Source organism: Triticum aestivum, chromosome 5B (genome assembly GCF_018294505.1).
Source record: "Triticum aestivum cultivar Chinese Spring chromosome 5B, IWGSC CS RefSeq v2.1, whole genome shotgun sequence".
Classification (NCBI taxonomy): Eukaryota; Viridiplantae; Streptophyta; class Magnoliopsida; order Poales; family Poaceae; genus Triticum; species Triticum aestivum.
In genome coordinates, this window is record NC_057807.1 from 194,608,379 (window position 1) to 194,624,781 (window position 16,403).

Genomic DNA, 16,403 nt, shown 5'->3' on the forward strand with positions numbered 1-16,403 from the left:
TCCTGATGGGAGTAGACATGGCGACGATGGACCAGCAGGTGAAGGTGTGGTACCTGGCAGAGCGCGGCCTCATCTTGAACCAGATGTCGGGACCGGCGGCGACCACTGCCACAACGCCCACACCCACACCGACGCCGAGCACTGCAATTGTGCCCACAATGCCGACACCGACCTCTCCCACCCCTACGGTAGAGGAGCCTGCATTTGAGTTCCCACCCCTACGGTAGAGGAGCCTGCATTTGAGTTCCCACCCCTTTTGATCGTCGGACTTTGGCTATGTTCGCTAACCGACCTGTGGCATGATGATCACCGAACTTGTGTCGTTTTTTGGTAGTGGGAAAGAAAAAACTTTGAATTTTGGCGTGTTTGGAGGCCCAAAACCTGGGGGCTAGGGCTGGAATTCGAGCTGAGTCGAGCCAGCTCGGCTCGACTCGCTAGAGCTCGTTTCGTTAACGAGCTAGCTCGACTCGACTCGTTACTATAACGAGCTCAAACCCAAGATTGGCTCGACTCGTATAACTCGCGAGCTGGCTCGTTTAGCTTGTTAAGCTCGTTAAAAATATAAACATAAAACCCTCAAATATGATAAAAATGATTATGTATATATTAAACATATATATCACTAAACAATTATAATTTCCTTGTAACGCATGAGTCTCCTAGGAGGCTAGGCCTTCAACGGCTGGGCCTTGGGTTGTGCGCCTGGGACGTAGGCTGTTTAGTGACTGATCTTTCTTTTTATTGGGAGTGGCTGATCTATCGAGCCTAACGAGTTACACAGGTACTCATGAGATTGGCTCGTTTAACTTGGTCTATAAACGATCTTAAATTAAAGCTCGGCTGAACTCATTATTCTTCGAGTTCGAGTCGATTCGAGCCGTCACGAGCTACTTGTTTAGCTCGCGAGCTTCGAGCTTTTTTTCCAGCCCTACTGGGGGCGCAGCTGAAAACCTGATTCTCCCTAGGGCAAAAAACCGCGGGTGCTCGTGCTGCTCTGGCTTGGAGAATCAAATGGCTATAACATTCTCAGTCGCTACTGTCCAAGTTCAGATCTGGTCAAGGTACAACACTGGGGGGGGGGGGGGGGGGGGGGGCTCTGGCTTGGAGAATCAAATGGCTACAACATTCTCAGTCGCTACTGTCCAAGTTCAGATCTGGTCAACGTACAACACTGCACCTTGATTAAAGGGCTATAATAAACGCAAAACACAGAAATAAATCAATTCTTTCCAGCGTTGCTTTATAGTGACATTCCATCATGGGTCTTAGAAGAGTGAAAATGTACACATGACAAACCAAACACCTGCAAAAGCAGAGGGCCCTATTCGCTTTCGTAGTCATCTTCATCTCCAAATGAGAAGACCGAAGCGTCTGCGGCGATGGCCTTGAACTCGCTCAAGCTGGATGATTCCAGAGCAGGGGGTTGTGCTTTGGTGGAGCCGCTCTTGCTGCTAGCTTCAGTTTTGAGAGAGATAACGTCAGGTGCCCTTGCAATTCCTTGATCACCCGAAATGGTTATTTTCTCGATTCCGCTAGCAACGGCTGATGGCTCCTGTTGTGCAACACTTGTTTCAGAAGCTTTGGCTCCATTTGCTCCACCTTGACCACTGCTGGAGACCTCCTCCTTCCTGCCCTTGGATGATCCATCTTCTGCTTCATTGTCAGAAAAAACATCATCCTTATCATCACTTCCAGTTTCTTTCTTGGACTCTACAGGTGCAGCATTGCTGTCTTTGGCACTGCTGCTCGTAGAGGAATCAGCATCAGACTTCTTATCAGCAGATCCATCAGCTGGTTTTTGTTTTGGTGGTTGTGAACCACTATAATCTACCAGAACGATCTCAACCTGGAATCCTGGTGACGGCAATTTTCTCTGGATACCATAATAGTTAGTTAAGAGTCTGAACAAAGGGCAACAAGGTGAACTCAAGATAAATGACTCATCACTGGGCAAAATGTTTTCTTCACTTACTAGTAGTAATATAAATCATTTTCATCAATGGCAAATATAAAATGTACCAAGTCTGCTACAGCTCAACTAGAGCCAAACCTTGCATTACACATGGCAACTCATGGAATAAGGGTGCATTGGGTCCGTAGGAAATCTGCAGGAATTTCAAAGGAACATTTGTTCCTGTGGGAAAATTTTCCAACCTAAAGTTTGGGAGAAAGGAAAGGTGTGCATCTACTCGATGCCAATGGGAGAAAGGAAATGCAAATAAAATATTCATGGAACCATGATTAATAACAGGTGCAACAGTACCATTCCTTCATTCTCCTGCAACCACCCAAATCGCACGCTCCTTATGTTTTCCTGTTGTTTTGCGGCTCCTTTATTTTGCAGGTGTGATCCTTCCCCATTCCTACACTTATTCATATTCCTGTGTATTACACATTGTGTGTTTTGCCACCTTGCGATTTCTGACCAAAGCGCATGCTTATGCGCAATTATGTGCAGATTAAGCGCAGTGCTAGGCGTTTTGCTATCGCCTAGAGCTAGGCGCGCCTTTTTTAACTATGGTTTTACACAACCGTGTCCCCAACAGGGCCTAAAACTGTCATGTGGACTCAACAAAGCGTGCATCTTATTGAATAGTTCAATATTTTTATTTTTGAAATAAACTTCCGTTAATGTATTAACAACTTTGAATATTGGACATTGGATGAAGATAATCCGACGATACAGAGGTGGTAAATCCGAGCACTATTGGCCGTTGGACATCATCTTCACTCCATCGGATTCTACCACGTGCACTGATGAGGACATCCCCTACTGCAGTTACACCCACAGATCTCACGGGTACACCTGCTCAAGTAACAAAAAGACAAGGACCAATCACCAGAGTTCGCACACGTAATTTCAGGACTTTGAGGGAGCCATAATGACACATGAAGGCATGGACAAAGCACACACGATAACACTTCATAATTTCATCGATAATCATCCTTAGGTATTGTGCCACCTCACTTTTGGGCCAGACCCATGTAAAATCGAAATAAAGGGCAATAGGTAGTTTTTCGAGTTCGTATTAGTGGAGAAACCGACTTAGGGTTGATCCCCCCCCCCCCCAAAACCCCTCCAGGGCATCGTTTAGACTTGGGTTTTGTTTAGGTACAAATTCGCCATAGTTGCAAATTCATATATTTCATTTGTGTAACAACCAACCCAAGACCGTTTACGGAAACCCAACATTCAGCAGTTTATATTGCAAATCATACTTCTTGCTTGTTCTTCGACTGCTTGCAGGGACTGCAACTTTGTGATCAGGTTGACCGTGCCCTGGTGTGGTCAATAACAACTCTGGAATTTATTTAGCAATTACATAGGCGCAACCTCGTCCCATGTTGTAGTTTAATTATCCAAACTTTTTTTCTTGTAGATGAATTCTCACTCTTTTACTTTATGATTTAGAGTGCACAATATACACAAATTCTAAAACACCAAACACTTCTTTTGTTCTAGAATCTTCCATACTTTAACTATCCAAACTTTTTTCGAATGAAATGCCATTCCTTTTTTACTATATATGATTTACAATGCGCAATATGCACAAACCTCACTTCACAGGCACTTCTCATTTGTTCTAGATCCTTCCATACTTTAATTCCCCCAAGTTTGTTTCTTCAAAAATAATTCCATTCACTCTTACTTTACAAAAAAAAACTCAAAGTTATGACAACACGTTCATAATTCCATTTGTCTTTGAAGATGCAATACTAGCTACTCAAAACTGCAATACGAGATACCTAAGGACAAATGTGCTGGATATATTTGACATTTTCATGTACTATTATACCTTGCAGTCTTCAAATATTCTGTAGTTATAATTTGATTTTCAATGGGATGAACCACGAGAACTAAATCTACATCTATGCCATGCATGCATGACTCCAAACTAACATGTTTACCTGTTTATCATGTGGTATATCGATATTCATTCATACTTTGGTTATATCTATAAGCTCCTACGTGCAATTTGCACGTGTACCTACCTAGTCAAAATAATCAGTTACCTTGTCAAAATCAGCAATGAAGCATCGGTTACCTTGTCAAAATCATCAAAATCAGTTGGATTCAGTGTCACTCTATTCTCCATCATTGTTGTATTTAGCCAGCTGAAAAAGACAAGTTAAGTGTAAAATATAATTAAGAATATAATTTATTTCCAGTTTCCCATGTAAGATTTTGATGCCATATATATATTCTGCAACTAAAGCAAGATACTTATGTAAAGGAATGATACATTATTAGAAAAAAGGAGCTTACCAGTAGAAATCTCCTTGCCGATCATGAAACTGAATCTTGAAATCACCAGCTACCTCTGCTAATCCAGGCTCCCCGGGCAACGCGAAAACCATAATTCCCTTCTTTGGTGCACTAAACCAGAAATCTTCTGGCTGAAAATGGGTTGAAAATTAAGTTACCAAATGAGAGCAGAGAGAGACTTCCCATGCATTTAGAGAATAGATCAAATATATAATAATAGAAACAGCTTCTCTAGGTCATAGTGAAATAAGAGAGTTTGGAACATCTTTTGAGGTTTTTGGTACTTTGTTTTACGGAATGTCATGTGGTGGGCCTTGGAGAAACACAAGTCCCAACAAAGTACATTAACCTCATCAAGGACATGTACGATAATGTTGTGACAAGTGTTTGAACAAGCGATGGCGAGACTGATGACTTCCCGATCAAAATAGGACTGCACCAAGGGTCAGCTTTGAGCCCTTATCATTTTGCTTTGGTGATGGATGAGGTCACAAGGGATATACAAGGAGATATCCCATGGTGTATGCTCTTTGCAGATGATATGGTGCTAGTCGATGATAGTCGGACGGGGGTTAACAGAAAGTTAGAGCTATGGAGACAAACCTTGGAATCGAAAGGTTTTAGGCTTAGTAGAACTAAAACTGGGTACATGAGGTGCAGTTTCAGTACTACTAAGCACGAGGAGGTTAGCCTTGATGGGTAGGTGGTACCTTTGAAGGACACCTTCCGATATTTGGGGTCAATGCTGCAGAAGGATGGTGATATCGATGAAGATGTGAGACATCAGATCAAAGCCGGATGGATGAAGTGGTGCCAAGCTTTTGGCGTTCTCTGTGACAAGAGTGCCACAAAAGCTAAAAGGCAGGTCCTATAGGACGGCGATTCGCCCCGCAATGTTGTATGGCGTTGAGTGTTGGCCAACTAAAAGGCGGCATGTTCAACAGTTAGGTGTAGCGGAGATGCACATGTTGAGATGGATGTGTGGCCACACAAGAAAGAATCGGGTCTGGAATGATGATATAGGGGATTGAGTTGGGGTAGCACCGACTGAAGAGAAGCTTGTTCAACATCTTCTGAGATGGTTTGGACATATTCAATGCAGGCCTCCAGAAGCTCCAATGCATAGCAGACGGCTAAAATGTGCTGATAATGTCAAGAGAGGTTGGGGTAGACCAAACTTGACATGGGAGGAGTCCGTAAAGAGAGATCTGAAGGACTGGAATATCACCAAGAACTAGCCATGGACAGGGGTGCGTGGAAGTTAGCTATCCACGTGCCAGAACCATGAGTTGGTTTCGAGATATTATGGGTTTCAGCTCTAGCCTACTCCAACTTGTTTGGGACTAAAGGCTTTATTGTTCTTGGTGGTGGTACTTTGTTTTATGGAAACAACAAAACTGGAAACCTACTAGATTATGCTAAATAAAGCCTGAAACAAAGAAAAAGGAAAAGAAAAGAGATAACAAAGTAGGCTGCTCAAGTAGCAACCACACAAATTCCAAATGTACTTCCATTATAGCATTGTTTTTGTGTTTAGCTTCACTAATGCAAAATCCATAGAAACACGCAAGACACTTTAAGGTAGAAGCCAACATATCTAGATTCCAAAAGTATTGTGCTCTTGCAATCAGTCAGCGGGCCGGCGGATCGAGGTGGAGAGTCGGTGAATCAGGGTGGGGCAGAGGTGGAGGACCGGTGGATCGGAGCGGAGCAAAGGCCGGCTAGGCGAAGCAGAAGCCGGCAGGTCGATTGTTTGGCAGTGTGCAGTGGCATGTGGTAGAGGCATTGACTAAGGGGAGCAGCACGTGGCGTGCGTGGAAGCAGCAGCGACCAGAGGCAGGCACACATGTGGACAGGAGAAGAAATCAGCAGCAAGCCAAGAGGATTATGGCGGCGCAAGATTGGATGGAGCATGAGTTGTGCATGCGATTTTTTTTAACTAGGCTCTAATACCATGTTATGGATGCACCTTATCTCGATTGCATAGCCCAAGGGGCATATATATATTACAGAAGACTTGGGGTACAAGGAAAGAGACGTAGCCTAATAAGAACTCCTAGACCAATACTATACTCCTTAACAGGTCTGTCCTTTATATAGGAAAATTCGGAGCAATACGAGACCAGTTAGTTAAGCAAGAAATATTACAAAATATTATAAGCCATCGGTATATTAGAAGGAGGCATGTATCTATTGTTGAGGAAGCAAAGAATCAACACAAAAAAATAGTGTTCAATATTTGTTAGTTTCATTTCTCTCTTGGACCTAATATCATTTACAGTATGATATAACAACCATTACATTTCTTTACCAATGTAACACCCCATTGGTACTGAAAATGTTGGGCATACAACTGCTTCAAGCTATAGAAGACGGTACTAGGCTATGTTCATACAACTGCTTCAAGCTATAGAAGACAGTACTAGACCACTGATTTTTTTAAGAACCTTCTTTAACACTATGCGGTTTCCGCTACGAGCTTACAAAAACAAAGTGGGCGCAATCAATAATATGAACAACCTGCACAGATATTCGAGATACACAACCGATAATTTTCAGAGTAAGCAGAAAGCCACAAACTACTGAACATAAACAAGAATGTTTTATTAATGAACAAAAACCAGAGTAGTTTATTGATGGAAAGGCATACCATTAGTTCTTTCGTTCTTGGATGCTTCTTTGTAGAAAAAAGAACACCTGCATAATAGGTTATTACTCAATGCAGAGGAGAAAAACTGCTAATCATAGAAAAAGAACAAGTTACTCTTTTACTATATGATATGTGAGATGAACATTTCAAGTTCAATTCATGATGTAAGATACCATTATGATTGGACACAGTAATTGATGGCCTGATCCAATAGGGGCACCTATGAAGGCGAAATCCCCTAAGCATGCACCTGGAAAGTGTGGCACATGCTTAATTATTAACAAATGAGATACATGCAGATCATACTGAAATCAAGGAGGAAGTAGTGTGAACACCTGCGAGGCGGCTGATTTTCACCATTGAAGTAAGTTAAGATACGCTCAAAGTACTTCACATATCTCTGTAATTTTTTCCAGCGCATTAAGAATAATGCATTGTTATATAAATAAATTAAAATAATCCGAGGGTTACTCACAATCTGGCTTGGAAGAATAAGCCCTTTTCCATCTACACATCTTTTCTGATTGTAGTATTCAATGGACTCCTCCGCAGTAGGAAAGAACTGTCCATACATATGATGCACGAGCTTCCAATCTTATTAACCCTCAAAATTGGTAGGAGAATTGGCATGGCTAATTTTAATTAGCATGTAATGCAAATACTGATTTTACCTTTAGGTATACTAGAAGGCTGGAGATCATCAACCCTGTTCTTGCTTTCCCAGCTTTGCAATGGACAACCACCACATTTTCTATGTCTTCCTTCAACCATGAGTATGCACTTTGGCAAAATGATATGACAAGTTGTATCGGAGGACAATTATGATCGTCAAAAGGAAAGCATGCAACCTAAAATATACACATCAAATATGAATATCGAACAAAAATGATTATTTCATTATCAAACTGTGTGAAGGAAACTGAAGCAAGTGATGGGAAATTTTCTAATTATTTCTTGGTGGTGACAGGACAGGGACATAAACAGATATATAAGCTGCCCATACCTTTCCCTCAAAAAGAGATGCATCGTACAGCCTTTCTGAGCAAAGGTTATACACCTTATATTTCCCCTGTAACATAATAATAAATAGAGGTTAAAAGGCACAAATAGTTCAAGTAACATTTGTAACTGAACTTTGTAATTGATGTAAACGAAGATCAACTAGAAAACGTAGTTGTCCTCCAATGACATTCAACTAAAATTTAACTACCCCAATGACATTTCACGAGATCTACCGAACTTCAAGAAACATGTGTTATAGGTTTGATCCACAGGAGTCCTTAACTGCAAAACTTCCAGTAGTATTGCACATTGGTAAAAATAGAGAAGATAGGTCTAACAGTGCATAGAAGCAAAATATCATAGATGAATTACCACCCTCAAGCAAATGAAAAAGGCATTCATCACCTTAACAAAGATATGCATTGTACAACAGATGAAAAAGTTAACTTGCACATTCATCATAATAGAAACGCTAAAACACATTGCTTTTATGCGACGCTTTGGCGTCAGGGTGCCCCCCAAGTCCAGGGCGTCGAGCCGCCTTTGACATCTACGAAAGGCATCCGCCTTGTCCATGTAATAGATATGTGTACTTCCTCCTTTATATAGGGGTATATTTGCATATATAGCATGTGTATATTCGAGAAGTGCATCCCTGCACGCAGCGGCAGCTGCACGCAGGGCATCGATGGCGCACGTACCATCGCGATTCGGGCAGTTGAACGTGCTAGTTGGAGTATAGGGGAACGTTGGAGAGTGACATGTTGCGTATATGCGTATTTTCAGAGGACCCCCCACTGACAGCATGACCTGACACGTTGAGGTACGCGCAGACGAGAGGACGAAAACGACCTTTCCATGAGAGCACTGTATAACGTAAACTCTTTTGCACCATGGTGTATTAAAAGCCCATGCAGCGGATGACGCTCGCACTTGACACAGACAGTACTGCGACCTCCTTTTTCCACCACGCTCAAGCATCTCTTCTCATTCCTCCGACCCCACGTTGTGCCAATATGTCCCAGAGCTCCTCGTATGCTCGTCGTCTCCGGGCAACTCCACCACCGCTGCCATCGATCATGTGCCCAAGGTGCCCTGGGACGTCGTGCAGGACGCGCCGGACAACTCGACTTCAGGCAAGTCGCCAACCGGGCCCAGATCCGCCCCGACCTGATCCACCGGTCGTATCTCCGGCGAGATCACGCCTACGGCAGAATCGGCCACGGCAGGACAGGCGGCGCCCCAAACAGACGCCCCCTCGCGCACCACTGAATCGGTTTCCGCCCCCGTCGATCTGCAGTAGCGGCGCCCCGGAGCAAACTAGTAAGTACTATAGACGATGGAGAACAAAGATGGCGCCAGAGTTTAACTCACCCAGAGGCCAACGCCGGCGTCGTCGCGTCGGGAATCACCATGGCCAGATCCAGATGGACCTCTGGCTAAGTGTGGTCTTTGCCCCCAATCGGAAAAGAAAAGTGCTCCGAGACGCGGGACAGCTCCGGGCCCGCCAAGTAAAGAAAGGGGCGACACACGCATGCTCTGCGCAAAACCTCCTTTTTGCGTCACATGTGTACCCTCCACGAGCCCACCAGACCTGATGCGGACAAGGGTATTCGCAGGTATGGACTAATGTATGTCGCCTTTTCTCATTTCAACAAACTTTATCCCACGGATCACCTCGCCAGGACGGTCAGCTGCCGCTGCGTGCAGGACGTCCGCACTCGTGTATATTCTGGCCTCTTTGGCCCATAGCAATACGGGGTCCAGTGGAGGATGCCGTCACGGCTGCTTCCTCATTAGATGACGACACCCAGGCAGCTGCCTCACCGGACTGCATCGCCTCTACTCTCTAATGTCGCCTCCACTCTCTAATGTCGCCTCCACTGTCTCGTCTTGGTCTCCTATGGCCTGATAGTGGAGTATGCTGCTGTTGCTCCCAAGCTAGTAGCACCTCATGCACCCCAGCCAGCTCGGCTCTCCAACTCAGCATGGCCTCCCATAGTGAACAAGAGAGCATTTGTTACCAACATGTCAGCAAAAGGCAAGTCTGCTGCTGCTGCTGCCAATAGTTCCAAGCAAATTGTTGCAATGTTTCGAAGAACACCTGAGGATCTTGTAGATGAAAGGCGCCTTGGGTGTTCTCAAAGCACTATGGAGTCCAGCACAAAGACTAAGGAAGAGAGGCACTATGTGAATATGCAGTGAGCATTTGTTCTTCTGTGAGTGTGGTATACCATTTAATGCTACAAGCAGTAGACAATTTGAGATTGCAATTGAAGCCCCTTGCCAATATGGTTCAGGGTACAAGCCTCCTAGTGCCTATGAACCAAGACCTGAGAGAGAGCCATTGCTTAATGATTGTGTCAAGGAAACAAGTAGGAGGCAACATGGAAATAATAGATTAGGAAACTCATGTCGGATGGCTGGTTCGATAGAAGGGGGCGCCATTTGATTAACTTCCTTGTTAATAAATAATCCAAAGGACACTTTCTTCTTGGAGTTGGCCGATGTGTCCCTTAATCCGGGCATTGCATGTTGCATTAGGAAAACGAGGTAGAAAAGTCGCAAGTATGCACATGGCGCAAAACATTGTCTGTGTGTGTGTTGAGTTCATCATGCTTCAGCTCCCGTAAGCTCTTCCGGCCGACAATTGGCATCAGAGCCTTGTTAACCGGTGATCGGTGGACACGAGCAGAGGAGGGCAGACAAACTCTCCCTCCCATGGCTCCAAGCCGCAGCCACCAAGGCCACGGGACGCGAGCCGCGACCACAGCAGAGTGCGGCGAGGGGGGAGCTGGTCATGCAGCAGGTCGTCCGGGAGATCGGCGGCGGCAGCAGTGGACTCTCCTTCCCCATGCTGAACAGGACAAACTACACCGACTGGGCCTGGTCATGCAGGTGAATATGCAAGCACCTGTGGAACGCCATCGAGGACGACGACATCCCGCACCGTGAGGATCAGCAGGCGATGGCGGTGCTCCTAGCACTTTTAGGCTGCCACGGCGCCATTTCGGTTTTTTCTTCATTTCCCGTTTCTGTTAGAGCTTAGCTCGGGTTTCTAACAAACTTTGAGCGAGTCTTGTACTCAAGCACGATTCATTCGTGGGATAGAACGAACGCCACGGATCGTGGGCATTGCAGCTCAAATAGATAGAGGAGAAAGAAACAGAGAAATCGCAGGTTTGCACGCGGCGCAGAACATTCACTTTCATCGTGCTCAGCTCCGGTGAGCCCTACCAGTCAACAGTAAAGAGAAAATGATGATGCCTTAGTTGTGAAGCTAAGGAGCTGCTTTAATGATGTACTTGCAAAAATGGTACTTGATGTCAATCTTCAAAACAAAATTGATCGACATGGGGAAAAGAAACCCTCGTAAGTCATGTTGAATGCAGCATGTTAATTTTTGCAAGGTAATTCCAGCAATGAAATTTATAGACAGACTCTTCGGGAGTGTTCGGTTTCTCTCCGCTCCTCTAACTCTGCTCCCGGAGCGGACGGGATTGCAGCTCACTTTGAGGGAGCTGCCAAAACCGAGCTCCACAACTCCGCAGAGCGGATCGATTCCGAACAGGGCCTTCATATATGTTTATTTTTACATGTTGATTGTTTGGTGGTGTGCATATTGTGGTCAGGCCATTGAGCTACAAAGGTTTGAAAAGCGTATTGTTAGTCTTTGTGCTTCATCATTTGGTTGTGACAGAAATCGGAGCACATTTGAATTTGCGAGTCAACTAGTAAACTCTGTATTTATTCAATAGTAATTTCAGCAAGCTAGTTATTCATTTTATTTGCTATTTGTAGATCCATATAAAGAAAAGAAACACGTTACAATGGAAAAGAATGAATGATGTGTCTTTGTTTCATAAAACCGGAAGATGCATAGGTTTCAAAAGAGGTGTGAGAAGGCGGGCGACAAAAGCTGGGGTTTTTGATTGGGGCAATGAATGGGTTGACGCAACAATGTCACCACCAAAGGTGCTCAAGGGTGTCCTGATGACATTACATGGGAGGATGTTGGTGTGGCTATTGGTGCATCTTCGAACCTTTCGAGGTCGCAATCTTCCTAGGACAGGTACTACACTTCATAGGGGAGCGTCAAGAGTCTGTGTGGCATACATAAGGCAGCACAAGAGACCTACACCAACACGGCCAACAATTCTTGCAAAAGATGAGGAAGAGGAGTTAGAGCAATACTCAAGTATCCCCAAGACCCCAACACATAGGATGATGATTCAGACTGTGATTGATGATGATAGTGTGAGCAATGATGACGATCCAACCAATGTTGACCAAGATGGTGGAGAAAACACCAATGTCACCATGGATGAGTTTGATGATGGTTATTGAGACTTGGAGATGAAAGTTGAGAGTTGAGAGACATGAGAGAGTTGACAAGCCTTAAGCCTTTTGCTATGCTGGTATTATGTGGATTTTTTTATGCCATTGTAGTAATGTTTTAAGAATCACCAAGGAACTAGCCATGGACAGGGGTGCATGGAAGTTTGCTATCCATGTGCCAGAACCATGAGTATGTTTAAGAATCAGGATTCATGACTAATGTCATGTGGTTAACTGGTTGTGCAATATATCATGCACTGCAGTCATGCTAGTTATCTTGTTTTTCACTTTTGCAGTTTTACTCACGTTTAGTTCTCTGTTTTTTCATTATTTGTGGACAAGTTATTAAGTTATAACATATTTGTTCATGTTCATGCCGCTTTCTGTTTGGGAGAAGAGCAACTGCAAAGAGGATGGGAGGGATGGATGCTATCTGGGCTCTACAACCAGCAATTTCAAGGTGTGTATCTACCAAGTTCTTCTCTATTCTGCTGCTCATAGTAGTTCAGAATTGTCTAATTGTGTCGCCTCACCTTACGCTTTTAAGCGACTAAAAGGTGAGGCGGTACTAGGGCGCCTCGCCTCGCCTTACCGCCTTAAAAACATTGATCAAACCCCTTGATGTAGATACTTGATGTGAACAAGTTATCAACTGTTCCGGCACTAGTGTCTTCGAGAAGTTATTCCTGTGTCATATTCAGAGGGCATGCCTACACTGAAGCAAGCTGCTTCTTTTTGCGAGAAAGAGAAGCGAACTCATGTTATTAAGTTAGTGGTGCAGCATGGTCAAGGTAGCAAGAAACATATGGAAGCATAAACAAGTAAATATCAGACATATATCTGTAAGGCACTCTTAAAAACCTGAAATTTATCATGTATGTTAAGAAACTTAATAGATAGTAAAAGCTACCTTGTGATGCATTTCAAAGAACCTGATGACTTCCTCCATGTGGTTGCGATAAAAGCCCTGCAATAGAGGTATTGACGTGTTTAATTCTAGAGACAATGCAAAGGAGCTCCAACTTCAAAGTGTGACACTGACCTCAAAATATCCGAAAATCCCTGAGCTCAAATCACCGGCAGGAAAACCCATAGCAATTATGTTCTCTGTAATATATGTCATGTCTAAATCAAATCCTCCTTCCTATTATAAGAACGAGAAAATTGTCAACATCTATTGTCTTGCTGCTATGGCCACAAAAGCTAAATTATTGAGTGAAACCATCCTGCCTACTGTTTTTCGTATAGTTTCTAAGGTGTTCGAGAAAATAACTGACTACCAAGGATCTTCTAAAGATAATCACACAGATCATTACTCTAATTCTCCAGAATAGTAAAGTTCGACCCTCCTCTCCATATAGCATTCTTGATTGTCCTTGCTATTATCAAAGTAGCAAAAGACTGATGAATTATCATAATCATGAGGCATGACACTGCTTACCGAACCCAGCTAAGAACATGCAAATATGAACCTTGAACCAAACGACATGTGACTTGTGAGAAGATGCATGCTAAATATGAACACATATTAATGTCTAAAACCTCCTAACATGGATGACTTGGTGCTGGAAGAAGGTATTTTCAACGACACACACCATCATTTTTCAGAAGTCAGAAGCAAGCAATGGAGCAAACATAGCATTCAAGGAATTGTGTGCGGACTATTAGAGGCATGTATGCTTGTCCTGATCATGTTAGTGCAATACTATAAGAACTGAAAAAATAAAGAAACGCGTTTGAAAGATATAAAGGTTCACCCACGATTTCATATTCGAACACCTATAAATGTACCTGATATCGTCTCTTATTCTGTGAGACCATGTGGCGAGCCTTAACTTGCACTGCCTTAACAGCATTCTTAGAGGAATCCACAATGCCTCTTGTCAAGGAACCAAAAACACCAGCTTGTGCCGTAGTTGGGGTTGTGCTGCCTTCAGCACTCTCATCTTGCTGTGGGTATTTTGGAGACAGCCGCAATCCAAGGCCACTAGCAAGACGGGAAACGGTATTTTTACCTGGTGGTGATTCTTGACCTGAAGAAGGCTGAGGGATTTTCAGATTTTTCGCCCAGGAAGATAAGCCTGATGTAGAAAACATGGATGATGGTGACTCGCGTCCTGCAGCATCTTGTGTGGTGGCAGAAGTTGGAGCAGAAGGAGATGAAGGGGCAACAGGATTTGGACTGGCAGCCTGTGTTGCAGAATCATTTGAAAGAGCACGTGGAACAGGATCAGCAGTAGTAACGGCAGGAAGTGGAGATGAATCCTGGTTATCCATAGGAGCATCAGACGGGGGAAGAGATGGCTTGACTTGTTGTTGTTCCATGATTGACTAACGGAGTTTATTAATCTCAGGTGAACGAATGACAAGCCACATCTGCAAGACCATCATCATACATGGTTATAAGAAAGCAGCTCAATCTGCAAGTACAAATCATGTCCTCGACTAACTGCATATATTTTATTTACACAGAATTTGAGTGCATAACTACAATTTCACTCTTAACAAGCGCAAAAGATCTCATTCTAAACAATATGTTATGTTGCATCAACACATCAGCCAAGCAATGTATCACTTTACACATTCACATATCTAACAAGAAGACAATTTAGAATAATTATCATCTTATCAATATCACTGATTACTTGCAACTGGGCAGGTTATTCCACATGTACAAGAACTGAAAATACAAATGAGAGCTCGTCCACACTAAAACTAACACAGGAACAAGAACCGCAACCTGAGCTACCACGGCGGCGAGACACGTAGCTAACAAGAATCTTTAAGCCTAACAAGAAACTCACAACGAGCTCGGACAAAGCAACGTGTGAAAGAACCGGGCTGGAGGGGATCTATCGGGTCGGCTACGGACTCAAGAACTTATAATAGATGAGAAGCGGGGGTTGTGGCCTGGCCTTACCAGCAAGGTCCGGATCTGTGTGTCGTTCCTTCCCTCGAGGCTTGGCTGAGTTGGCGACGACGGCGAGCTGCCTGATGGAGGGGGGGAGAAGGGCGGTTGCTTCTTCGGCGTAGGTCTGTGTGGGAAACAGAGAGATGGGGATCGCGGCCGGGTTTGGTGGGGTGCAGCGGGAGGAGACGACCCTGGAGTGGGTACAGGGGGGTTAATTGGATTTTTGTGCAAAAGAAAGCGTATCCCGTCAAACCGTTTTGAGGGACGGTGTGGACGTGTTTACCCATCCAACATAGAAATGTATACCTTCACGTGTATTCACTCGAGAGATATGTGGAACCGGCTTGGATTGGCAGATTTTATCAACACAACAGCAAATGTTGATAGATCTGGGTCGGTCATTATGAAGTATATCTTGTCTATTAATCAAATGCCACTAGCTCTAACGCCGACATTGGAGATTAAACGGGTCATAGTGGTGGGATGTTGGTATCTCTGATGGACACGCCGCCTTATAACACATAACGAAAGTTGCCTGCCACTCGTAAGATGGCATTTCTCGGTCTTGCCGATTACAAGCAACTATCAGCAAGCCATGGCGAAGATAGTTGTGACAGAGGAGGCAAGATGGTTGAAGCCGGACCCAAAGTTTGTCAAACTTAATGTGGACACGGCCTTTTTACGGACAAAGGAGTTGGAGCTACGACAGTAATTATTAGAGATGAACGAGGTATTTTCCTTGCATCTCAATATAAGTTTATCCCCTATGCAGCGGACGCAATGTCACAGAGGCAAATGGCGATGGGAGGCGGACTAAACTTGGCAAATAGCCTAGGGTTCCAGCGGGTTGAAGCGGAATCCGACTCGCCAACGGTGATCAACTGTTGTTCCGGTCAGAGTACTTGGTGGGACGCAGCGGCGGTGATATTCACGGAATATGTGGACATTTCTACCTTGATTGGGAAGGTCAAGTTTAAGCATTGTTTTCGATCAGCAAATTAAGCGGCGCATGTGCTAGCTAGGTTTAGTTATTGTAATAAAGTTTCTTCTAGTTGGATTGACGACCCTTTAGATTGTCTGGTGAGCAAGCTCGTAGATGATGTATCTCTACTGATTAATCAATAGAGCTAGCCATGATGACTTTCCCAAAAAAACACAGACATGTATACCAATGCGGGCGCTCTTTTTGGGGAAAAACGAAACAATTTTGGAGGCTTTATGGGAGTTTGGACAAT

At 44.0% G+C, this 16,403-nt stretch overlaps 1 protein-coding gene across 1 annotated transcript; it reads right to left on the minus strand.

The window, feature by feature from the left end:
• Nucleotides 1–1,211: 1,211 nt before the first annotated feature.
• LOC123111002 (phosphatidylinositol 3,4,5-trisphosphate 3-phosphatase and protein-tyrosine-phosphatase PTEN2A) lies at nt 1,212–15,429 on the minus strand. Its single transcript, XM_044531657.1, has 13 exons — nt 15,178–15,429; nt 14,049–14,633; nt 13,300–13,401; nt 13,168–13,224; nt 7,921–7,986; nt 7,589–7,765; nt 7,393–7,479; nt 7,253–7,317; nt 7,091–7,167; nt 6,918–6,964; nt 4,268–4,398; nt 4,047–4,116; nt 1,212–1,873 (listed from the first exon to the last, which is right to left on the minus strand). The coding sequence occupies exons 2-13, from the start codon at nt 14,580–14,582 to the stop codon at nt 1,322–1,324; spliced, it is 1,965 nt and encodes a 654-aa protein (XP_044387592.1). The 5' UTR covers nt 14,583–14,633; nt 15,178–15,429; the 3' UTR covers nt 1,212–1,321.
• Between the last annotated feature and the right edge of the window lie 974 nt (nt 15,430–16,403).